The sequence below is a fragment of the Hemiscyllium ocellatum genome, chromosome 24 (genome assembly GCF_020745735.1).
Source record: "Hemiscyllium ocellatum isolate sHemOce1 chromosome 24, sHemOce1.pat.X.cur, whole genome shotgun sequence".
In the NCBI taxonomy this organism is placed as follows: Eukaryota; Metazoa; Chordata; class Chondrichthyes; order Orectolobiformes; family Hemiscylliidae; genus Hemiscyllium; species Hemiscyllium ocellatum.
In genome coordinates this window covers 53,665,215-53,689,921 of record NC_083424.1, presented here as the reverse complement: position 1 = coordinate 53,689,921, position 24,707 = coordinate 53,665,215, and the positions used below count along the sequence as shown (strand labels likewise).

At 46.1% G+C, this 24,707-nt stretch overlaps 2 protein-coding genes across 3 annotated transcripts in view; both read left to right on the top strand.

Moving 5' to 3' along the window:
- Positions 1-24,707, top strand: part of LOC132827255 (melanotransferrin-like) — a 426,978-nt gene that overhangs the window by 219,124 nt on the left and 183,147 nt on the right. The window lies entirely within an intron of this gene.
- The window catches only part of wu:fi75a02 (uncharacterized), a 90,521-nt gene that overhangs the window by 16,847 nt on the left and 48,967 nt on the right, over positions 1-24,707 (top strand). Inside the window, exon 3 of one of the 2 annotated variants that reach the window (XM_060843793.1) lies at positions 13,091-13,816. The exons of the other annotated variant lie outside the window; for it this stretch is intronic. Coding sequence (XP_060699776.1) covers positions 13,211-13,816 — 606 coding nt within the window. The 5' untranslated portion in view covers positions 13,091-13,210. The remainder of the gene's footprint in view (positions 1-13,090; positions 13,817-24,707) is intronic. 2 annotated transcript variants of the gene reach the window in all.

The window sequence follows — 24,707 nt, the reverse complement described above, 5'->3', positions numbered from 1 at the left end:
TAAATTTCTCACTGGATGCCAATGTTGCTGGCAAGGCCAGTGTTTATTGCCTATCTCTAACAGACCTGGAAAAGTGGCTTGTGCTATCTTCCTGAACACCTGTTGTATCCTGTGGACATACGCCTACAGTCCTATTAAGGAGAGGGTTCAGTGATAAGTTTCGGAAACAGTGTGGTGAGTGACTTACATGGGAACACCAGCGTGTTCAAATTCTATCTACTGCCCTTGTCCTTTGAGGTGGAAGTGGTCATGGGTTTGGAAGGTTCTGGCTAAGGATCTTTGGTGAATTCCTGCAGTGCATTTTGTAGGCAGAACAGACCGCTGCTACTGAGCGTTGGTGCTGGAGGGAGTGGATGGGGTTCTGCATGTGGTGCCAGTCAAGCAGTTGCTTTCTCCTGGATGGTGTCAAGCTGCTTGAGTGTTGGTGGAACTGCACCCCCCCCAACCCCCTCCAGGCTGACATGCCTCGTCGATGATGGACAGGCAGTATTTCCAACCTCTGACCTGCTGTTGCGATCACAGTATGTATAAAGCGAGCCTAGATCGATCTCTGGTCAGCGGTAAGCCCCGTGCAGACAAGAACATAGGTAACAGGAGCAGGATTTGGACACCCATCCACCCAAACCTGCCCCACCCATTCAACAGGATCATGGTTAATCTGCACTCGGCCTCAACTCCCCTTCCGTGCCATCTCAGCGTGGATGTCAACTGCGAGATTTCAAAAATCTATCTCCCTCCTCTTTCAATACTGTGTGATCCAACCCTTCAGCTGTGTGCCATTGCATGTCAGAGTGTGCTGGCTAATTTCTCTCTTGTTGTAAATGGTCATGGCCTAGCAGTTGTGTGACAGGGAACATTCGCAGCACCCAGCAGCACCAACCCGGATATGGTCCTCATCTTGTTTCATTTTTACATGGACTGTTTCAGGATCTGAGGAGTCTGGAATGGTGCTGAACATCGTGCAGTTGTTGGTGAATGTTCACGGTCCATCCTTCTGATGGGCAGGAGGTCATTGATGAAGCAGCTGAAGGTGGTTGGACCAAGGAACTAGGGCTCTTGTGGCACAGTAGTAGTGTCCCCACTCTGAACCAGGAGTACAATCTGGCCTGCTCTAATGTTGTGTTGTAACCTCCAACCAGGTTGAAGGCAAATATCTACGTTGAGATGTCCTTGGAATGAGATGATTGACCTCCAACGACCCCCTTCCTTTGTGGTGGGCCTGACTCCAACCCACAAAGGTTCTCTCCTGATCCTTTCTGCCTCTCCTGTTGCTTGAGCTGCTTGGTGCTGCTCTCAAGGGCAATGACTCACTCATACTCGCGATCGGTGTCTCTATGTGTGTCTCTTTCTCTCTCTCTCTCTCTCTCTCGCTCTCTCTCTCCCGTTCATTCTCCTCTCCCCTTTTGTTTTATTGACCAGCAGGTTATTGCTTAGCAAGTGCTGCCTGCCTGTACCACCTTATCCATCTCTCCGATGGTCGTAAGTGGACCACTTGGTTGATAAGTGGTTGCTTTGACATTGTCCTGCTTTTTACAGACAGAGCCTGCACCCTGCAGGGTCGAGGGAAAGGGTTCGGAGTACAGGGAATCCAGAGGGAATTTTAATCTGCATGGTAACCTAACTTGATGTTAGTTTTATTCCTGCAGATTGTGGGTGGGGACTGGACAGTGTTTCATTTATGAAGATAATGAAAACATTTGGTGAGTACTCTGTGGTTGACCAGAGTAAGTTGGGGCTGGTGGAGAATTTGCATTTCAAATGGATGCTTTTTTTTGTTTCTTTTGCTTTTACGTAGCAAACCCCAAACAATAAAAGTTTTAATTGTTTGTCGTCCTCACTTTGAAGCAGTTTGGTTTGTGTTTGGAGAACCCTCTGGAATCCAGTGACACGAGCAGTTGACGTTACCCAATCGTTCAAACAAAAAAAAACTTCAAGTGATGTTGCGTTTGTTGCCTGTTTTCCCCTGTCTGTGTGGGAGGGTTACTGTAAGTGAGAGGAGAGGCAGAGCGGGTGAGACCGAGCATGCAGTTTCCTTGATCAACTGTGCACATCGTTTCCTTAATAACCTAAAATCAGAAAATTCTGGAAGCACTCAGTGGAGAGTGAGTGGTGCCCTTTCATCAGAACTTGAAGACTAGAAACATTAACTCAGCTCATCTCCCCCTCCCACAGGTTCTGCCTGACTTAAACATTTCCAGCAATTTGCTTTGAGTTCAGAATTCCTTCATTCGTGTTGTTTGCCTCTGTTCCCCCAACGTAAAAGATTCCACTCTGATTTCACCAGACAGAATGATTGATCTGCGCGTGAGATAAAGCAGCCTCGAAGTGTGTGCGTAGCAATCACCTGGCATACATGATTTGAACTTGGAGTCATGTTTCTATCCCTGTCTTTCTATCTGTGCGCCATCCCAAATTGAAGACTGTTTGATGTCAAGCTCAACTTGAATGGGTCTGCCCACCATCGCTGAGGAGATGTCCCTGTCTCCTCCCCTCTCCCACGAACATATTCAAATCAGGCTTCTGGATGCTATCTGGAGGTTTCTTGTTCAAAGACTGCTCTTATGCGGCTGCATGTTTCTTCTTCAGTTTTGTCTTGCTTCATTAAGTGTTCAGCTTGGTCCAGTGCTGTCGCCTCCCGAGTGAAATGGCCCACACCTGAGGCCTTCTATCAGGCTGACACCCCTGTGTCGCACTGTCAGAGTCGGTGTTTTTCAGATGAGACACTAGTCCCAGAAAGAGTGGGGGTTGAGGCGCTGGAGAAATTTTTATTCTTCACCATTAGAAATCAAACGGTCTTGGTGGGAGATTTGTGTGTGCAAACACATGTCTGAAATGACCAGCAGTACCTACGTTTCAGAAATATGTCTTTGGCTATAAAGAACTTTGGGTGGCCTCTGTTTGCAGGTTGGGTGAAGTTTAGAAATATGAAACATTCTTTATCCAGTGCCATGGGTTTGAAGTTGCAGTGGGCCAGCAGATTGCCAGTGGACTACACCTACTGGAATGCAGCGCCTGTGAAAGACACATTGTCTTGGGTTGTGCTTGTGAAGAGAAATTACATTAATTTTTGTTGGGGGGGAGAATGGTGACACGAAGGGAAATATTTTCCTGCAACAAGTGGTTAGGTTTTGGGGTGCACTGCACTGACGTATGTTTGAGGAGCTTACCATTGAATCATACAATCCCTACAGTGCAGATAGAGGCCGTTTGGTGCACTGACCCTCTGAACATCCCTGTGACCCTGCATTTCCCATGGCTTCACTCCTGCCAGGCTGCACATCCCTGGGCAGTTTGGTGTGGCCAATCTTTGGACTGAGGGGGAAATCTGGAGGAAGCCCACGCAGTCACGGGGAGAATGTGCAAACTCCACACAGTCAGTCGCCCGTGGCTGGAATCAAACTCCTGTTCCTGGTGCTGTGAGGCAGCTGTGCTAACCACTGAGCCACTGTTCCTATTAAGATAAACATCTGAAGAGAGCAGTTGAAGGCTGTGAGAGAAAAGGTGGGTGACTGGGACAAACTGGGTTTCTGTTGCAGACAGTTGGCTAGATAGCTGCTGTCTAAGCTGTCCTGTGCTCTGGCTCAGGTGGAATTATTGGTACAGTTAATTCTTCCAGTAATTCATTTGCTAACTTCATTGTGTAGCACACCAGTTTTTGTTTTGGAAGTCTGATTGTTTGTTTGAAGCATGATTGTATTTCCTGTATCTGCTTGAAGATGTTCAGGGCGTTCCCATTTGACTGGAAACATGGCGATTGGTGTAAGGTGGGTTCCACGCCCGGTTTGGGAAGGTGGCCGAGTTGGGGTGGATCCCTCAAGCGATGAACTGAGTGCCAACCTGGTCTAATCTTCTCCAGAGGAGGACATGCCCTTGATCATACCAGTTTGTGTCTCCACCAAGATTGGGGAAATGATAGAGTCGTGAACATCCGTCAGAAGCAGGAATAGTATCTGATTTACCCAGCCCAGGGATGAGTCAAGGGTTGGAGTGGAGATGATTAGCTGTGATCTCCTTTGGACAGATTGGCCAGGTTGAACTCTTAGGCCTTGTAGCTTTGAGGTATGAGCCCCATCCTGCTGCTGAACTGGAATTAATTTTTAAAAGTTTCAGAGAAACTCGAGCTGCATCTTTGCAGAGAGAGAGCGAGAAATTAGACTTAACATTTCAGATTTAAGGCGATTCTTCAGAATAGTTGTATCAGACTCCCCGTGACACGATCTTTCTGTAAATGTTGCGGTCAGACCTGCTGAATAACTCCAACGTTTTGGTTTTTATTTGCGATTTCCAGCATCTGCAAACTTGGTTTTATTTTAAACAGGAATTAATATTTGTGGACGTTAGATTTAACCTACATATTAGTTCTGTTCTTTGAAATGAGCCAGCCTTGTTGACTGTAAATTGTTTTTCCCTGGAGCTGACTGAACCAGGGTTCATGATGAATGCCGCTGAAGAGCCCAGTGGACATTGGCCGCCAGTGTCCAGATTTGGACCCCTAGCCGCATAATTGGTCAGTTTGGATCTAATATCTGGAATCGTCATGTGCTGTATTTAAATGTAGTTGATTGTCAGGGTCTTGGAACAGCGAGGACCAGCCGTGACCAGAGCAGACTCGATGGCCGTGTGCCCTAATTCTGCTGTTTTTTTATCTTCTGGCCTTTCGGATTGGCTCTCGTTTCTCATCTTTTGAGAAACCTGTTGAGGGTTATTCAAGGATTTGGAGTAGATAAGGGGGCACCGATTTAATGTGGTGTATTTGGACTTTAAAACACTTTTTTGATGAGGGGTCATGCATGGGGTCATTGCCCAGGGTTAGGACTTGTGGGTTCGATGTGCTAGCATGGATTGAGGATTGGTTAATGGACAGAAAACAAAACAGGAGTAATCAGAAGTGCAAGTTGGCAGACCACTACAAGGTGGACTGCGAGGATCAGAGCTTGGGGCTGAGCTATTCACAATCAATATTAATAAAGGCAGTGTTATGTTATAAAGTTAGCTGGAGACAAAACTGAGGAGGACACCGAGGCCTATTGACAGGTTAACCAGGTGGACAAAGACCTCTCGGGTCGAGCATCATGGGAAGGTACCTACACTGGAAGCGAAAACCAAAAAATGGCAAGAGGCAGGGAAATGGTGTTCAGAGGGAACCTGGGGTTATATGTAAATCATCAAGTTTTCATGCGGTGCAGCAACCATCTGGAAGTGATGTTTTTGATCTTTGTTCCATTTTCTATAAGAAAGAAAGTGTCTCACTCTTATGTCGGATAAAAGGACAAAGCATTCAAGTGTTGTTTATGTTTTACTCAAGTCTCTTTCCAGTCTGTCTTCCCCTAATCTACCATTTTAACTTCTACTTTCTTGCCCCGCCCCAGTCCCCTTACTCCCCCCTTAAACACCAATAATATGTGGGTCCACCACACACTCTGGCAGTGAGATCCACATTCTCACCACTCCCTGTGACAGGATGTTCCTTCTAATTGGGTTTCTTAGGGTCTATCCGATATTGGTGGCCTCTATTGATCCCCATAAGAGGAAACATTTCTTGATGTCCACTGTCAAGAGCTTTCAGATCTTATGGACCTCTCTTAGATGTGCACACGCACGCATGCACTGTCTCTTTGAAAGAACAGATCTAGCCTGTCCCTGGCACTAAAAGGATCAAAGGGTATGGGCAGGAAGTGGGAGCGGTGATCAGGTATGATCATGTTGAATGGTGGAGCAGGCTTGAACGGCTGCTCCATCTGTTTTCTGTGTTTGTAACCATTATGTAAATCTTCCCTGTACCCTCTACAATGCGCCTCTATTCTTTTTCATTACAGGTTTGTTAGAGGTTTACTTTTCAATTCTATCCCTCTTGATGTCAATCCGAGTGCCCAGTTTGCTTTCTCTTCCAGCCGTGCTAACCTGTGGCATTTGTACCAGGTGACTGCTTTGTCTCAATGGGGGTAGAGGAACAATCTCCTTCCAATGAATAAGTCACCTCTCTGTTCCTTCTACCTCATGTTTGACTCTGATAAACATGCAGAATGGCCAAGTAATTGGTGAAGGACATTCACCGATGTCCTCCCGTAACTTGTTGTGCCTCTCCTCGTTTATTGGCTCTGTCCCCAGTTTGTTGTCATCTGCAAATGTCACACTTGGTGTTTTCGGTTCCAGTGCCCAAACTGTGAATGAGAGTTGTGGACAGCAGTGATCCCATCACTGATCCCTGTGGAATACTACATCCTAACTTCTGCAGCTCTCAATAATTTCCCTTCGTTTACATTTTCTGCTTCTGTCCTGAATCTAACCATCTCATCTCGGCAGGAATCTACTCTAATCTCGTTTAGCATTCGCCAATAATTCCTCATTCTCTGAATTATTAATTAGCCTTTTTAAAAATCCAAATTAATGACATCTACGTTATTATTGTCTTCTGTCTGATCAAGTTTTGGAGTTTTCTTTTTTAAATCAATGACTATTCATTATTGTATTTTTCAAAAAATTAGTTACTCGTCTCTCCTTTGTCAAAAGAAAATGTGGAACTTTTAGTACTCTTTAGCTGACTAATCTGTAATTTCCTTGACATGTTCTGACCCTCAAACCGTAGGATTTTTCAGTTGTCCACCAGTCCTCGTTTTCTAACATTATTAACTGTACGTAGTAACACCTCTGCAGGCTTTTTCCCTACATTATTTTAACGTGTGTGGATAGATTTCATCTGGACTAGCCTCTCTCAAGTGTTTCTTTTATTTGATGTATCTTTTTGTTTTGTTTAAATGCACTTATCCCATTACTCATCTCATCTTGTAATGTCATGACTATTTGTGCTATCTCCCTGGTAAATACTGAAGCAAAAATAACTTTTCAGAAGTTTTGAGGTCTCTCTCATTTTCAGGATATGACCTTGTTTCTCCCTTGGCCGACTGTACTTCCATCACAGCCTTCCTTTCTTATGGATATGCATCTAAAATATTTTGCTATTTCAGATGCCTGCATATATTAATTTCAGTGTTCCTCTTTACCTTCCAAAGTGTTAACTCTCTTCTCATGCTGCCTTATCCTGAACCCCTGTGATATCTAATGCATGCCATTTTCCTGACACTCAGTTGTCTATCTTCAGTGATGAAGTCTCACATGCCTTAAATTTATCTTCTCTTTCTGGTGGAATATATTTTTGCACTGAGTGCTGAATTAAATATTTCCCATTTTTGTTCTACATCATTGTTTGTTAATGTAGTCACCCATTTTGATTTCTCAAATTCTATTCCCTGTCCTCATCGTCATCAGCTTTTCTTTGGTCTATAAACATGATTTGCATCATCCAAACATCCACCTCAACCAGAATCTAAAAGTGTTTGTTAAGATCACTACAGACCAGAGGCTGTCCTTCCCTTTTTTAGTTTATTTATCTCCTCCAGTTCAGTCAGTATTGTAGATGCTCTGGTGCTGGTTATTTACACGCGGAGTTGGAAAGAAATCCTGCACATTTCCCCCTTTAACTGTCTCTGTCCTTGTACCACCAGAATCGTTGAAATCTTGCCTTCAGTTTATGTTTACTTGATTCCCTAATGTATCACGCATATTTCTTTTACTCTACCTTCAACTTATAGTCTGGAGACCGCAGCTTGTGGGGGATTATTGAGATGTCCAGCTTGTGGGGGATTATTGAGATGTACAGCTTATGGTGGGGTATTGAGATGTACAGCTTATGGTGGGGTATTGAGATGTACAGCGTAGGGAGGGTTATTGAGATGTACAGCGTATGGTGGATTATTGAGATGTACAGCTTGTGGAGGGTTATTGAGATGTACAGTTTGTGGAGGGTTATTGAGATGTACAGCGTGTGGAGGGTTATTGAGATGTACAGCTTGTGGGGGAGTATTGAGATGTACAGCGTGTGGTGGGTTATTGAGATGTACAGTTTGTGGAGGGTTATTGAGATGTACAGCGTGTGGTGGGTTATTGAGATGTACAGCGTGTGGAGGGTTATTGAGATGTACAGCGTGTGGAGGGTTATTGAGATGTACAGCGTGTGGAGGGTTATTGAGATGTACAGCGTGTGGGGGAGTATTGACATGTACAGCGTGTGGTGGGTTATTGAGATGTCCAGCGTGTGGTGGGTTATTGAGATGTCCAGCGTGTGGTGGGTTATTGAGATGTCCAGCGTGTGGTGGGTTATTGAGATGTCCAGCTTGTGGTGGGTTATTGAGATGTACAGCGTGTGGTGGGTTATTGAGATGTCCAGCTTGTGGTGGGTTATTGAGATGTACAGCTTGTGGTGGGTTATTGAGATGTACAGCTTGTGGGGGAGTATTGAGATGTACAGCGTGTGGTGGGTTATTGAGATGTACAGCTTGTGGAGGGTTATTGAGATGTACAGCGTGTGGAGGGTTATTGAGATGTACAGCGTGTGGAGGGTTATTGAGATGTACAGCGTGTGGGGGAGTATTGACATGTACAGCGTGTGGTGGGTTATTGAGATGTCCAGCGTGTGGTGGGTTATTGAGATGTCCAGCGTGTGGTGGGTTATTGAGATGTCCAGCGTGTGGTGGGTTATTGAGATGTCCAGCGTGTGGTGGGTTATTGAGATGTCCAGCTTGTGGTGGGTTATTGAGATGTACAGCGTGTGGTGGGTTATTGAGATGTCCAGCTTGTGGTGGGTTATTGAGATGTACAGCTTGTGGTGGGTTATTGAGATGTACAGCTTGTGGGGGAGTATTGAGATGTACAGCGTGTGGAGGGTTATTGAGATGTACAGCTTGTGGAGGGTTATTGAGATGTACAGTTTGTGGAGGGTTATTGAGATGTACAGCGTGTGGAGGGTTATTGAGATGTACAGCGTGTGGAGGGTTATTGAGATGTACAGCGTGTGGAGGGTTATTGAGATGTACAGCTTGTGGGGGAGTATTGACATGTACAGCGTGTGGAGGGTTATTGAGATGTCCAGCGTGTGGTGGGTTATTGAGATGTCCAGCGTGTGGTGGGTTATTGAGATGTACAGCATGTGGGGGAGTATTGACATGTACAGCATGTGGAGGGTTATTGAGATGTCCAGCGTGTGGTGGGTTATTAAGATGTCCAGCTTGTGGTGGAGTATTGAGATGTACAGCAAGTGGGGGAGTATTGAGATGTACAGTTTGTGGTGGGTTATTGAGATGTACAGCTTGTGGAGGGTTATTGAGATGTACAGCTTGTGGAGGGTTATTGAGATGTACAGCGTGTGGAGGGTTATTGAGATGTACAGCGTGTGGAGGGTTATTGAGATGTACAGCTTGTGGGGGAGTATTGACATGTACAGCGTGTGGAGGGTTATTGAGATGTACAGCGTGTGGTGGGTTATTGAGATGTCCAGCGTGTGGTGGGTTATTGAGATGTCCAGCGTGTGGTGGGTTATTGAGATGTCCAGCTTGTGGTGGGTTATTGAGATGTACAGCGTGTGGTGGGTTATTGAGATGTCCAGCTTGTGGTGGGTTATTGAGATGTACAGCTTGTGGTGGGTTATTGAGATGTACAGCTTGTGGGGGAGTATTGAGATGTACAGCGTGTGGAGGGTTATTGAGATGTACAGCTTGTGGAGGGTTATTGAGATGTACAGTTTGTGGAGGGTTATTGAGATGTACAGCGTGTGGAGGGTTATTGAGATGTACAGCGTGTGGAGGGTTATTGAGATGTACAGCTTGTGGGGGAGTATTGACATGTACAGCGTGTGGAGGGTTATTGAGATGTCCAGCGTGTGGTGGGTTATTGAGATGTCCAGCGTGTGGTGGGTTATTGAGATGTACAGCATGTGGGGGAGTATTGACATGTACAGCATGTGGAGGGTTATTGAGATGTCCAGCGTGTGGTGGGTTATTAAGATGTCCAGCTTGTGGTGGAGTATTGAGATGTACAGCAAGTGGGGGAGTATTGAGATGTACAGTTTGTGGTGGGTTATTGAGATGTACAGCTTGTGGAGGGTTATTGAGATGTACAGCTTGTGGAGGGTTATTGAGATGTACAGCGTGTGGAGGGTTATTGAGATGTACAGCGTGTGGAGGGTTATTGAGATGTACAGCGTGTGGAGGGTTATTGAGATGTACAGCTTGTGGGGGAGTATTGACATGTACAGCGTGTGGAGGGTTATTGAGATGTACAGCGTGTGGTGGGTTATTGAGATGTCCAGCGTGTGGTGGGTTATTGAGATGTCCAGCGTGTGGTGGGTTATTGAGATGTACAGCATGTGGGGGAGTATTGACATGTACAGCATGTGGAGGGTTATTGAGATGTCCAGCGTGTGGTGGGTTATTAAGATGTCCAGCTTGTGGTGGAGTATTGAGATGTACAGCAAGTGGGGGAGTATTGAGATGTACAGTTTGTGGTGGGTTATTGAGATGTACAGCGTGTGGTGGGTTATTGAGATGTACAGCGTGTGGTGGGTTATTGAGATGTACAGCTTGTGGTGGGTTATTGAGATGTACAGCTTGTGGAGGGTTATTGAGATGTACAGCGTGTGGTGGGTTATTGAGATGTACAGCGTGTGGTGGGTTATTGAGATGTACAGCTTGTGGGGGAATATTGAGATGTACAGCGTGTGGAGGGTTATTGAGATGTACAGCGTGTGGAGGGTTATTGAGATGTACAGCGTGTGGAGGGTTATTGAGATGTACAGCGTGTGGTGGGTTATTGAGATGTACAGCGTGTGGTGGGTTATTGAGATGTACAGCTTGTGGTGGGTTATTGAGATGTCCAGCGTGTAGTGGGTTATTGAGATGTACAGCTTGTGGTGGGTTATTGAGATGTCCAGCGTGTAGTGGGTTATTGAGATGTACAGCATGTGGGGGAGTATTGACATGTACAGCATGTGGAGGGTTATTGAGATGTCCAGCGTGTGGTGGGTTATTAAGATGTCCAGCTTGTGGTGGAGTATTGAGATGTACAGCAAGTGGGGGAGTATTGAGATGTACAGTTTGTGGTGGGTTATTGAGATGTACAGCGTGTGGTGGGTTATTGAGATGTACAGCTTGTGGTGGGTTATTGAGATGTACAGCGTGTGGTGGGTTATTGAGATGTACAGCTTGTGGAGGGTTATTGAGATGTACAGCGTGTGGTGGGTTATTGAGATGTACAGCTTGTGGGGGAATATTGAGATGTACAGCGTGTGGAGGGTTATTGAGATGTACAGCGTGTGGAGGGTTATTGAGATGTACAGCGTGTGGAGGGTTATTGAGATGTACAGCGTGTGGTGGGTTATTGAGATGTACAGCGTGTGGTGGGTTATTGAGATGTACAGCGTGTGGAGGGTTATTGAGATGTACAGCGTGTGGAGGGTTATTGAGATGTACAGCGTGTGGAGGGTTATTGAGATGTACAGCGTGTGGTGGGTTATTGAGATGTACAGCGTGTGGTGGGTTATTGAGATGTACAGCTTGTGGTGGGTTATTGAGATGTACAGCATGTGGAGGGTTATTGAGATGTACAGCGTGTGGGGGATTATTGAGATGTACAGCGTGTGGAGGGTTATTGAGACGTACAGCGTGTGGTGGGTTATTGAGACGTACAGCTTGATCCCTTTGCCTTGATGTATCCCTTTCCCCTGCTGCCACTCTGTCAGCAAGAACACATGCTCCATCTATTTCCCCCTCTAACTTTTCTGATGGTCTAGTGCCCCGCTCTGATGTTCCTGCAGCCATTTCTTTGTGACCCCTACTCTATCGGGTTTCCCCTTGACATATTGCCTTCAACTTCTTTATTTTCTTCAGTACACTGTGTGTAGACGGCTGGCATCTTGACTCTCTTTTGAATAGGATTGCCTCTTGCATTGTGTTTAACCAGCTTTTTAGACTCTGTGTATTCCCTTGTCTCCTTATTTGATGGGCTCCTTTGTTCCTCGACTCTGTTTTGTCCATGTTAAGGTTGCTTATGTTTTCCTGTCGCTCCTCCTTTCAGTCTTCCTGTATTCCAACCTTTGCTATTTACACTTCTGCCATAGTACGGCTCCTTATCCTGGTTTAAGTGGTGTAGGGCGTATTCTTTGCAACTCGTTCCTGTCCGAGGAATGGTGCCTGGGTCTGCCCACCATGTGCTTTGGTGTGCGTCAGTCTCACCAAACCCCACCCCTCTGATTTTCTCTCTCCCACTCCAAATTCACAACCCCTCCCTCCCCCATCTCCTGTCTCCAGTTTACACCCCCTCTGTCTCTCCGATATCCTCTTGCTCCCTGCTCTACCCCGGCTCTCCAATTCCCCAGCCCCATGTCTCTTTCCTCCCCACCCCCCACCCCTCCAAATCTCCCCCTCTCTCTAGAACTACTTGTTGCTTTTGTGAAGTGCTAGAGCTGCCCCTCAGGCTGGTGGTCCCTGGGTGGAACACTGTGTAGGCCTTCGGTGTTTGAGGGAAGGCCTCCCTCAGCAAACATTCCCAGTCTGAGACAGACACTGCTGATCCGGTAACCAATCCTGACCATCCACTGACCAACTGTGGACAAAACCACAAGATTAAAGTTGCATCAAACTCAGAATTTTAGGAAAAGATCAACTCTGAAAGCCCAAGGCTCTGGTGAGGCTTCACTGTAGTACTGTGCGCGTTTTTGGCTTCTTTACCCAAGGTAATAGGTACCTGTCTTCCCGAATGTGCAGTAAACGTGCACAAGGCTGGTTCTTGGGATCCTCCTGTGAAGAGGCATTGAGCAGACTTGACCGAGATTCCCTGAGATTAGGTCGAATTGCATCATGAAATTTTCGAGTGCCTCGATGGGCTGGGTGCTGGGCGCTTGCTTCTCCCCTGTCTGAGGGGTCCGGAACTCCCAAATATAGGGCTGCCCATTTCGGGCTGAGGAGGTCCTCCTCCTCCTCAAGGTTGGCATATGTTGTGAACTCTCCACCCCAGAGAGATTGGGAACGCTCAGTCACTGAGTACCTTTTGAGACTGGTGAAGGAGGGGGGGGGAGTGGGAAGATGTTGCTGGAGACCAGCCATGATCCCCTCAAGGGGCCAAATGGTTGACGTTAGACCCTACTTTCCTGCATTCCCTAGCTCCTGTGTAAGTTTTTTTTGGAGGTTATTATAAGTTTGGAATTGGGAATTATTTCGGGGGTTCTACAGTTTTTGCTTTTTGTTTTTGTTTTGTTTTATAGGTATTGCTGTGTAAAATGTGTGCCTAAGCGTCTACAGTATAAATTCCTTCCCCCCCCTCGCCCCCCAACTGTCCCAATCTCGCCCCCCACGCCCACTGAGAAGGCTGGACCAAAGGAGTCATGCTTTCAGCTCTTGTGGGTGGAGGGGTGAGCAGGGGTCAGCAACTCTCGACGCCCGAGGCTGCCTCCCTTCTGCTGGCCCAGGAGTTGTGCATCGGACTGCGGAACCGGAGAGTGACCAGGATGTCGGCCCAGAGTAGGCCCCCTCATCAGCCACAGGCCTCTCACCAGGCCCACCGGCTGGGGCCCCGAGCCCGGCAGCTACCCGCCTCCCCCTCTCCCTCCTCACCCCCACTCCTCCTCCCGGACCGCAGGGCGACCAGGACGTCCTCCCAGGGCAGGCCCCCTCACCACCTGCCGGAGCAGCACGTTTGTACGCATACGCTCAAGTCCAGCGGGAGGATGGTGAGGAAGCTGAACTACCGCAAGGTGGCGAACCGGGGCCTCCTGCAGACAGACGCGGCTGCCACCAAGCGGAATGCCAGGCCCAGGAGTAAGGATCCGGCGACAGAAGGGCACCAGGAGGAGCACGAGGAGTGCCCGATTGTGCTGCTGACCCAGGGTGTTGAAGCGATGCAGAGGAGGAGAACAGGGACTGTAGGCAAGAGCCAGTCCGTAGCTCGTCGGAGTAAGGCCCGCTCAGTTGGCAAGGCAGGCAGTGACCAGGTGAGAACAATATCTGAGCAGTGACAGTGAACAAAGTTTGGGTGGTGAGCTGGCTGTCTACAGGTGTGCTGGGGCCAAGGCCAGATCAGTAATTTGAGTGACGGGGTATGCTTACCTTTACCTTATTGAAAAGGAAAGCTTTTTGGGAACCGCAGTGTCTGGTCAAATTGCATCTTGAATGAAATTTTAATTTGTGCGGCTGTCCGAGGCAGTACCACACTGCAACCTTTCAAAGGGCTGGTAATAGTGAGCGGAAGTGGTCCTGTGCGCTTCACCTTCATCCCCTGTCATCACTGTTGAAGAAAATTAGAAGCCGTGTCGTGTAAAAGTTGAATCAGGGTTAAAACCAGTCAGGACGTGGGAATGATTAAGTGCTTCGGCCCTCAGTCCTCGTCAGTCCGACCTTTTGGATTATTTTAGATCTCTACCCGAATACTGGGAGCTATTTCACCCCTCAGCCCCAGACAGCCTTGCCCAAACAAAAATCTGTCTACCAGATTGGGCGTTTTAATGAACACCATTAATTCTTGGATGGATGGAGTGCAGGGTATTGGGGGAGGAGCAGGAAAGGATCAGCCACATGATTATTGGCAATGGACCAGGCTCATAGCTTAAAGGGAGTAGGCCATTCAGCCCTATGTGTTCACTTGAACCCAGTATTCCACAGTCTTCTGGGAAAACAGAATTCCAGTTTTCCATGTGAAAAAAATGCTTCCAAATTTCATCCCTCAATCATGGCTTTAAATTTATACTCCCTTATTTTAGACTCCCCTCTCAAAAACAGTAGTTTCTCTTTAAAATAGTTGCTGCTCAGCTCAATTAGATTATTCTTGAGCCTTCTAAATATCAGGGAATACCAGTTAATCTTGCGTGATATTTTTATATACTGTAACATTTTCTATAATGTTTGCCCTGGTAAAATTCTGATGAATCTGTACTGCTTCTCCATTCAATGCCAATATGTTCTTGTGGATGTGCAGTGTCCAGAGCTGAACAGTCTTTACAAGACGGGAGCCACTCAGACATCCAGGTAACTGCTTCAGTGCTTTCCCCGGCCCTGTCCCCCCGGCCCTGTTTTCCAGGCACCTTAAGGTAAAGGTCCGTTACCTTTAGGTTCTGGAGATGTGAATCCATTTCTCTGCAATTTTTAGTTTCTCACCATGAAAGAAATATTCTCCCTTTGTCCTGGATCCCAAACTCTTTGTGTTGCACGACATCCACCAACATTACAACAGGCACAGGCAGATGATGGCAATTTGCTGCTCTCACCTCTGTGAGATTTATTGTCCCTCCTAACTGATTTGGTGTTCCTGTAGCCGTATTAACATCTGGTCACCGGCTGAAATCATCGACAAAAGTGGAAACTATTCCATAGCCATCAGTGAAATCCTCACCTGAAGAGGTCAAGCTGTGGTTAATTTGGCCAGCGCTGTGTGCTGATGCTGCTCCACACCTTCCTGGAGCTCCACACAACTGGAGTCCACCTTGTGTTTCTATCCATCGAGCTCAGCGGATGTGTTTCGGACTGTCACCTGATCATGCTGTTTGAGTGGCTGCTCTGTTTTTGAGTTCTGTTCCAGTTGCTGCTCTTGTCCTGAGGAGTGCTGAGGAGATCAGAGCAGTGCTGGGGATGTTTATCATGGATTGCTGGTCGTCGCCATCTTTTGGGGCCGGTGTGTTAATGTGATTGGAAAGCAGAAAGGAGCAAGGAGGTTTATTGAAGTACTAAGCCAACTGGAAAGTTGGGGTCATTCCAGGCAGACTGACTGGAGGTGTTCTGTAAGGCAAACACCCAGACCGATAGGTCTCGCCGATGTCAGGGATACCATGTGAGCAGATAATGCGAGTAGCCTCGTTTGGAAGAAGCACAGGGAAATTGCTGGAAGATGTATTTTGCACCCTTGGTCACTGAGGGAGGGAGGAACACTGATGTCTTTGCCTCAGTCGTGGAGCTTATATAATTTTAAACCAGCTGGCTAGGTTCTTGTTCGGCTGGAGAATCAAAGGCACTTGGAGGGAGGTGGGAAAGTACAGCCCAAAGCAAACCGATCAGCCAAGGTCTTATTGAATGGCAGAGCAGGCGAGACAGGCCAAATGGCCTCCTGCTATGAGTTATGTTTGTATGTTCGTGCTTCTGTCCATTGATAACAGAGGAATCGGCCATTTAGTGCCTTGAGCCTGATCTGCTATTCCATTGGATCGTGGTTGATCATGGCCTGAATTCCATTTGCCTAAACCATTGCCACATTCCTTGACGTCAGTATTTCCAGAAACCTGTTGATGTCTGTCTTTGATCTGCTGAACGATTGAGCATCTCCAGTCTTGTGGCCTGGAGAATTTCAAAGACTCAGAACACTCGAAGTGAGGAACTTTCTCTTCACTTCAGTCTATTAACTTCCCCCCCCCCCCCCCCCCCCCTCCCGGTTCTACAACCAAGGGGAAATACCCTCTTTTTTTTCCACTCTTACACCCTGTGAGAATTTTGTAAGTTGTAATGAGAACGTACTCTTCAAAACTCAAATGCCCGTGCTCCTATGCTAACATTTACATCCTGATCCTGATCCTGATCCTGTTCCAACAAAAGCTCAACATCAGCTGGAGGGACAGACTTTATGTTCCGCTTGGGCACTTACAGCTTCTAAGATCAACATTGAGTTCAGCAACGTCAGAGCATGAACACTCCTCTTTTGATGACAGCCACCTGCTTCATCTCCTCCCCCTCTCTCTGCAACTCCAACCCACTTCCTCCTCGCAGAATGTTGCTCCCTCAGTTGAGCAGACTTTCACACACTTATCATTGACACTGTTTCTTATATCTCTGTCTCTCCTTTACCATCACTCGTGCTTCCTTTGTGTTTTTCTCTGGACGCCATCTGTTTGTCCTGATCATCCTTTCCCCTCTCTCAACAGCATAAAACACATTACTTTCCAGCCTCTTGCTGTTCCAAAGGAGTGTCATTTTGAACTCAGAACATTAACTCTGCTTTCTCTCCACAGATGCTGCTGGACCTGCTGAGTTTCTCCATCACTTTTTGTTTTTATTTCAGTTTTCTGCAGTATTTTGCTTTTATAAAGTCTTCTGAAGTCCCTCTCAGAAATAAGTTCTTCTCTCTGTCCTGAAAGGATAACCCCCTAACTTTAAACCAGTGCTCCATGGTACTGGACTGACACACAAGAGGAAACATCCTTTCCATGTCCACCTTCTCAAGACTGTTCAGAAACTTCTCCACTCTAATAAAATCACCTGTCACTCTTCTAAACCCCTGTGGGAACAAGCCCAGCCTGTTCAGCCTATTCTGAAGCTCATTCCAGGTATCAATTACACCTCCTCTGAACTTCTAACACTTATACATCTTTCCTTAGATGAGGAAACTACACACGTTGTTTAAGATGTGCTCTCCCCTGATGCCTGTATAATTGAAGTATAGCATTTTTACTTTGATGTTCAATTCTCTCATAATAAAGGATCACATCCCACAAGTCTCCTCTTGATTGTGTGGTTCCTACATACTAATGTTTTATGACTCTTGCAGCGAAGCACCTAAATCCCTCTGCACCTCAGCATTCTGCAGATATTGTCCAGTTCAGTAACACTGCTTTTTTTTCTCCATTCTTCTTGCCAAAGTGAACAACTTTGTGTTTTCCCATGTCATGCTCCATCTGACAGACCGATGCCCACTCACTCAATCCACCTTCCTCAGGCTTCTTCCCCACTCAGCAGATGTCCCAACATCAGCTGCCTGGGCTCTCGCTCTTTGTATGCAACTGAGTCAGTTCCCTTCACTATGCTGTTGTCTACTCCTGCTATTAATACAGTGCTTGTTGCTCAACCCATTTCCATGACTTTCTGTATCACAGTGCTGTAAACCGTTTGCTAATCCTCCTTGCAGACCCCATCCTCACCCAGCAGGCTGACATCCCTACACTTGTACCTCCTGGTCCCCTTACCTGCCTCATTCACAGTGGCACCTTCATGTCCCTGACTTTTAACCAAATCAGAAGCCCTATCCTGAGTGGTGGGACTGCCTCCTGCTATAAAGAATACATGGACCTTTCCACTTCCCTGGTGTGTCACAGTGTCTGTTTCAGTCTCCAGCTCATCAATTCTGTCAAAGCTGCTCAATCTTTACTTATTACAGAGATGTGTGTCCCAGACCACAAAGGTATTCAAGAACTCGAACATGCTGCAGCCTTGACATATCACCTGTCCTGCCATTCGTATGAGTTTTAATTGCTATTCAATTGTCCTTACCTGAGATCTTGACCCTTCACCTTTCTCTGAAGTGGAGGCTTTAAAAAGACAAATGATCAGTTAATCGCTAGAAAAGTAAATATGTGACTAATTTGGGAGAATCAAGTCTAAAGTTGAAGACGTTTTGTTGAATGTTTTTGTCTGATGCTGACCGGAACACTTCATAGAAATAACAATACAGAGGGACAACATCCTTTTCATCCGATGAGAAGTTTGGCAGGTGGACTCTGGTAAAGGTGTTGCTACGGACAGTGCACCAGCTAGATGAGAACTGATAATTAATTGCCAAAGGAGTTTCTTCTGTTAGCCTCAAGACCACCTTCACAGGTCAGTACGTGCGTCGGAATTGATAACATTTCCGTGCACTCTGTGATCGGCCTTTCTCAGTCACCTTGTAAACAGGCCACAAGGCATTTGTTCACTGTGTAAGTGTGATGCTGAAATAGCCCATATCACACCCATCCCGTGGGATAATGGCTGTCCTGATCAGATTATTTATCATGTAAACTCTGACCAGCCTCAATAATGAACAGTGATGTTCCAGGACCTAACGCCGATAGGAGTGAATCCATTCACTTAAATGGGAGATGGACTTTCCCGGCAGCCCCCGGTCCCTGGTGCTGGAATGTTCCCTACAATATGCTTGGGCCATGGGGAAATGAAACCACGGAATATGACTGTGCGGGTACAGGGGTTGCCCGATACTATGTGGGAGCAAGATTGGTTATGTTTGCCACGAACAGGATGTTGCAATTCAGCCAAAAAGGCGATCTGTCTAATTCGAAAATGAGTAATGTAGGTTACAAATTTTGGTGCTAGTGTTATGCCAGCTATGGAGACCTCCTATCCAACAGATTGGTGGACAAGATCAAACAGCCTATCACTTTGGCTGTTTGTCACAGGCAAAGAATTGACTGACCCCGACCAGTCCACACTTAGTCATAGAGTTGTACAGCACGGAAACAGACCCTCAGTCCATGCTGACCAGATATCCTAAATTCACCTCATCTCATCTGCCAGTATTTGGCCCATATCCCTTCCTATTCACATACCCATCCAGATTCCGTCAGTTTCTCTGGCAGCTCGGTCCATATGTGCACCAAGCTGTGTGCGAAAAGCAAGTTGTCCTTTTGGTCCTTTTCATACCGTACCCCTCTCCCCCTAACCCTATGCTCTGTTGTTCTGGTCTCCATCAACCCAGGGAAAAGACCTCATGTCTATATATCCTATCCATGCCCCTTCGTAACTTTATAAACCTCGATAAGGTCACCCCTCAGCCTCCAATGCTCCAGGGAAAACAGCCCCAGTCTATTCAGCCTCTTCCTTTTGCTCAAACCTTCCAACCCTGGCAACATCCTTGTAAATCTTTTCTGACCCTTTCAAGTCTCACAATATCCTTACTATTGGAGGGAGACCAGAATTGCACACAATATCCAAAGTGGCCTAACCGGTATCCTGTACAGCCACAGTGTGACCTCCTAACTCCTGTACTCCATGTTCTCACCAATAAAGGAAGGCATACTAACTATCCTGTCTCCCTACTTTCAAGAAACTGTGAACCTGCACTCCAGGGTCTCCCTGTTTGTTAAACTCTCAAATTGGTATCCAATATTAGAATTGATTCTGCTGTTGGGCAACATTTGCTAAATAATCCTGAATATGTTTAGAATCACATTGACAACCAAGCAGAGATGTGTTCAGGCTGGAAGTATGGTGTGCCTGTACCTACTCAAAGCTGCATATATTCTTTACAGACCGAACACCCATCCACACTACATCTGTTATAACGCCATGAAATCAGTGATGGCCATTTGCTGCTTAATTTCTCTGGCAAATCCCGATGATGATTGAGGGCTAACCTTCCTGGATTAAACTGAAACTATGATGGTTAACTGTCAGTCATCAAGCTGGTGCACTCTCTCTGGGAACCCCTCTGCCAATCAGAATCCACCTTGCCAACCAGTCAGCACTTATCTCAAACAGAACAAATGCTGGTTTCCTTGTACTTTGCTATTCCTGCCAATTACCCAGATGAGTGCTAGATGGAAAAGTTTGACAAGTGTCTTTATTTCAATAATATTCAAGTTCTGTACTACCAAATGATTAACAGTTAGATGATAATGGAGGTTAGACGAGGAACAGGAATGCACTGTTTAAAGGGCTTCCTTACCTTTCTCCTGGAATTCCCTGCACATAAACCACCTGAACTCCAAACCTACCAGTCATATCAGCAATATTAAAATAATGCATCTCAAATCCAGTACCTGCCATCTTTGAAGCGATGCATGGATGTAGGTTAGAACTAGCTTTTGGCCAGAAAGGGTAACATCTGATGAAATGAGACTCCTCGTTTTGCCTGGAACTTTGCTGATGTTGCCTGGATATGAGACCCGCCCATACTGTGAGCTGTAGATAAGCAGACTTTGAACCTTGCATTGCTTTAGTCTCCTACCTCTTGAGTTTTATGTTTCCTTTGACCAAAAAAAAGTGCTGAATGGGGAATAAGCCCTCTCCCATTTCCCACCTCCTGCGTGAGAATAATAGTCCCACAGTTACCTCAAGCAAAGTAGGAGTTCCTGTCACCGCTATCCTCCTGTTTCTCCTTATTGTTGGTGGCTTTCTATAGCTGTTTAGATTCTGCACTTTGGAATTCCCCTCTCAATGCTCTCTACTTGCTTTTTTGTAAGAAAAGGTGCTCTTTTAAACCTCATTAATCAAACTTTTGATCATTTACACATCGACAGAACGTCATATTTTACAATCTACGCAAATGCAAGTTAATTGGACCAACCCCCCCCAACATAAGACTATAAGACAGCAGCAGAATCTCGGCCAATCAACCCATCCAATCTGCTGTGCCATTCAGTCATGGCTGATGGGTCGTTCAACCCCATTTTTCCCCCTTCTTATAATCAATGATCTCCTCGGCAATCAAGACATCCTCTATCTCTGTGTTGTAAATATAGTCAATGACCTGGCCTCCATATCCTTCTGTAGCAATGATCTCCATGGATTCACCACTCTCTGGCTAAAGAAGTTTCTTCTTATCTCCGTTCTAAAGGGTCTTGCCTTTACTCTAAGGCTGTGCCCTCAGCTCCTTGTCTCTCCTGCCACTGGAGACATCTTCCCAACATCCACTCTGTCCAGGCCGTTCACTATTCTGTAAGTTTCAATCAACCGTCTAAGCTCCATGAAGTCTCGTCCCAGAGTCTTCAAACATTCCTCATATGCTCAGCCTTTCACTCCTGGGATCGATCTCGTGACTCTCCTCTGAACCCGCTCCAGGGCCAGCCCACCCTTCCTGGTGTATGGGGCCCGAAATCGCTCTCAAAACTGTCAATGTGATCTGACCAAAGCCTGATAAAACTTCAGAAGTACATCCCTATTTTTCTATTCTGGTCTTTTCAAGATGAATGACAACATTGTATTTGCCTTCCTAACCACCAACTCAACCTGCGAGTTTACCTTCAGAGAAACCTGGACGAGGACTCTCCAGTTCCTTTGCACTTCAGATTTCTGAATTTTCTCCCCATTTAGAAATTAGTCCAGGCCTGTAAACTTCCTACCAAACTGCATGACCTCACACCTTCCCAAATTGTATTTCATCTGCCACTCTTTGTCCACTCTCCAAACCTGTCTAAATCTTTCTGCAGTCTCCCTGCTTCCTCAATATTACCTGTCTCTTCACCTATCTTTGTATAATCTGCAAACGTCACCAGAATGCCCTCAGTTCCTTCATCCAGATCATTAATGTATGAAGTGAAAAGTTGGGGGGGGTTACATTACAATTTTTTTTTCCGGTCCTGTGGGACCCCTCTCTGACTCCAGTGATACCTGAAAGATCACTCCTCAAGCCTCCACGATCTCTTTAGCTCTATCTTTCAGAACTCTGGAGTGCAGCCCATCTGGTTCAGGTGATTTATCCACCTTCAGGCCATTCAGCTTTTCTAGCACATTCATCTGCTTGGTGATGGCCACCGTACTCACCTCTGCTCCCCTGTCTAACTCTCTCGAATTGTGGAATATTACTCATGTCTTCCACCGTGAAGACTAACGCAAAGTGTTTATTCTTTTGAAAGAGTATCAAAGAGGATTGATGAGGGCAGAGCAGTGGTCATGATCTATATGGACTTCAGTAAGGTGTTTGACAAGGTTCCCCTTGGGAGACTGATTAGCAAGGTTAGATCTCATGGAATACAGGGAGAACAAAACATTTGGATACAGAACTGGCTCAAAGATAGAGGGTGGTGGTGGAGGGTTGTTTTTCAGACTGGAGGCCTGTGATTAGTGGAGTGCCACAAGAATCAGTGCTGGGTCCACTACTTTTTGTCATTTATATAAATGATTTGGATGTGAGCATAAGAGGTGCGGTTAATAAGTTTGCAGATGACACCAAATTGGAGGTGTAGTGGACAGCGACGAGGGTTGCCTCAGATTACAACAGGATCTGGATCAGATGGGCCAATGGGCTGAGAAATGGCAAATGGAGTTTAATTCAGATAAATGTGAGGTGCCGCATTTTGGGAAAGCAAATCTTAGCAGGACTTATACACTTAATGGTAAGGTCCTGGGGAGTGTTGCTGAACAAAGAGACCTTGGAGTGCAGGTTCATAGTTCTTTGAAAGTAGGAAGGCGTTTGATATGCTTTCCTTTATTGGTCAGAGTATTGAGTACAGGAGTTGGGAGGTCACGTTGCAGCTGTACAGGACATTGGTTAGGCTACTGTTGGAATATTGCGTGCAATTCTGGTCTTCCTATCAGAAAGATGTTGTGAAACTTGAAAGGGTTCCAAAAAGATTTACAAGGATATTGCCAGGGTTGGAGGATTTGAGCGATAGGGAGAAGCTGAACAGGCTGGGGCTGTTTTCCCTGGAGCGTCGGAGGCTGAGGGGTGACCTTATAGAGGTTTATAAAATTGAGGAGCATGGATAGGATAAATAGACAAAGTATTTTCCCTGGGGTCGGGGAGTCTAGAACTAGAGGGCACAGGTTTAGGGTGAGTGGGGAAGATATAAAAGAGACCTAAGGGGCAACGTTTTCACACAGAGGATGGTACGTGTATGGAATGAGCTGCCAGAGGATGTGGTGGAGGCTGGTACAATTGCAACATTCAAAAGGCATTTGGATGGGTCTTTGAATAGGAAGGGTTTGGAGGGATATGGGCCGGATGCTGGCAGGTGGGACTAGATTGGGTTGGGATATCTGGTCGGCATGGACGGGTTGGGCTGAAGAGTCTGTTTACGTGCTGTACATCTCTATTGCTCTATTCAGTTCCTCAGCTATTTCTTTGAAAAATGATGCTGAAGTAGTAGTAATGAGGAACAGTGGCCCAATGTCCACTTTTGTCTCTCTTTTGTCCTTTATATATCTCAAGAAACTCTTGCAATCTTTCCTAATAATACTGGCTAGCTTACCCTCGTATATAATCTTCTCCCTCTTATTTCTTTCTCCGTTGTCCTCAGTCGGCTTGCCACTGCCCTTTGCCATATCATATACTTTCTCTTTTACTTTAATGCTGTTCCTGTCTTCCTTGGTCAGCCATGGTTGCCTCATCCTCCCTTTACTATGTTTCTTTTACCTCAGAATGAATCTCTGCTGTGTCTCCTGAATTACTCCCAGAAACTCCTCCCATTGCTGTTCCACACTCCTTCCTTCTGTCCTAGTCAATTCCACCCAGCTCCTCCCTCATGTCTCTGTAGTTGCCTTTATTCAGCTGTCATACTGTTCTCCCTCTCAACTTTCAGTGTCATTTTTGCCCTTGCCATCTAATTCTTCATTTGCTACATCCTCTAACCTAAAAGTAATGATTCTTGAAGGACCTCTGAAAGGCAAACTCTGGGTCATGGGCTTGCTGTTTGAGTTCAGGAATTGATAAGTCAGTTTAATGGATGAGAATGAGTGCTTAATGTTCGAAGTAGATGATTAGAGGAAATGCGTATCTTGTGTGTCCTGTTGAGATCTAATTTTACTGGTCCCCAACCTTTGCAGTTTTAGATTAGATTACCTACAGTGTGGAAACAGGCCCTTCGGCCCAACAAGTCCACACCAACCCGCTGAAGCGCAACCCACCCATTCCCCTACATTTACCCCCTTACCTAACACTACGGACAATTTAGCATGGCCAATTTCACCTGACCTGCACATCTTTGGACTGTGGGAGGAAACCGGAGCACCCGGAGGAAACCCACACAGACACGGGGAGAACGTGCAAACTCCACACACAGTTGCCTGAGTCGGGAATTGAACCCGGGTCCCTGGCGCTGTGAGGCAGCAGTGCTAACCACTGTGCCACCATGCTGCCTTAATCATTACTTCTGTTTCTCTCTCCACAGGTGCTGTCAGATCTGCTGAGTTTCGCCAGCATTCTCTGTGTTTGCCTCATGAGGCTTTACTGGGTTAAGAGTGTCTGTATAAATACTTGTTGAAGGCTGCGATGAATTATTCATGGCCAAATGACTAAACTGCCATGACATTCCAGCTATTTTATTGAAAGACAATCTCTGCTGGCATCATCTTTATGGAATTCATCTGCAGACCGTGTATAGGTTTCCCTTGTATTCAGTAAGTGATTTACAAAGTTTCAGCTTGTGCTGTGGTTTTGAATACAGCAGAGGGGTAGTGGGGGCATTCTGTTAGTTA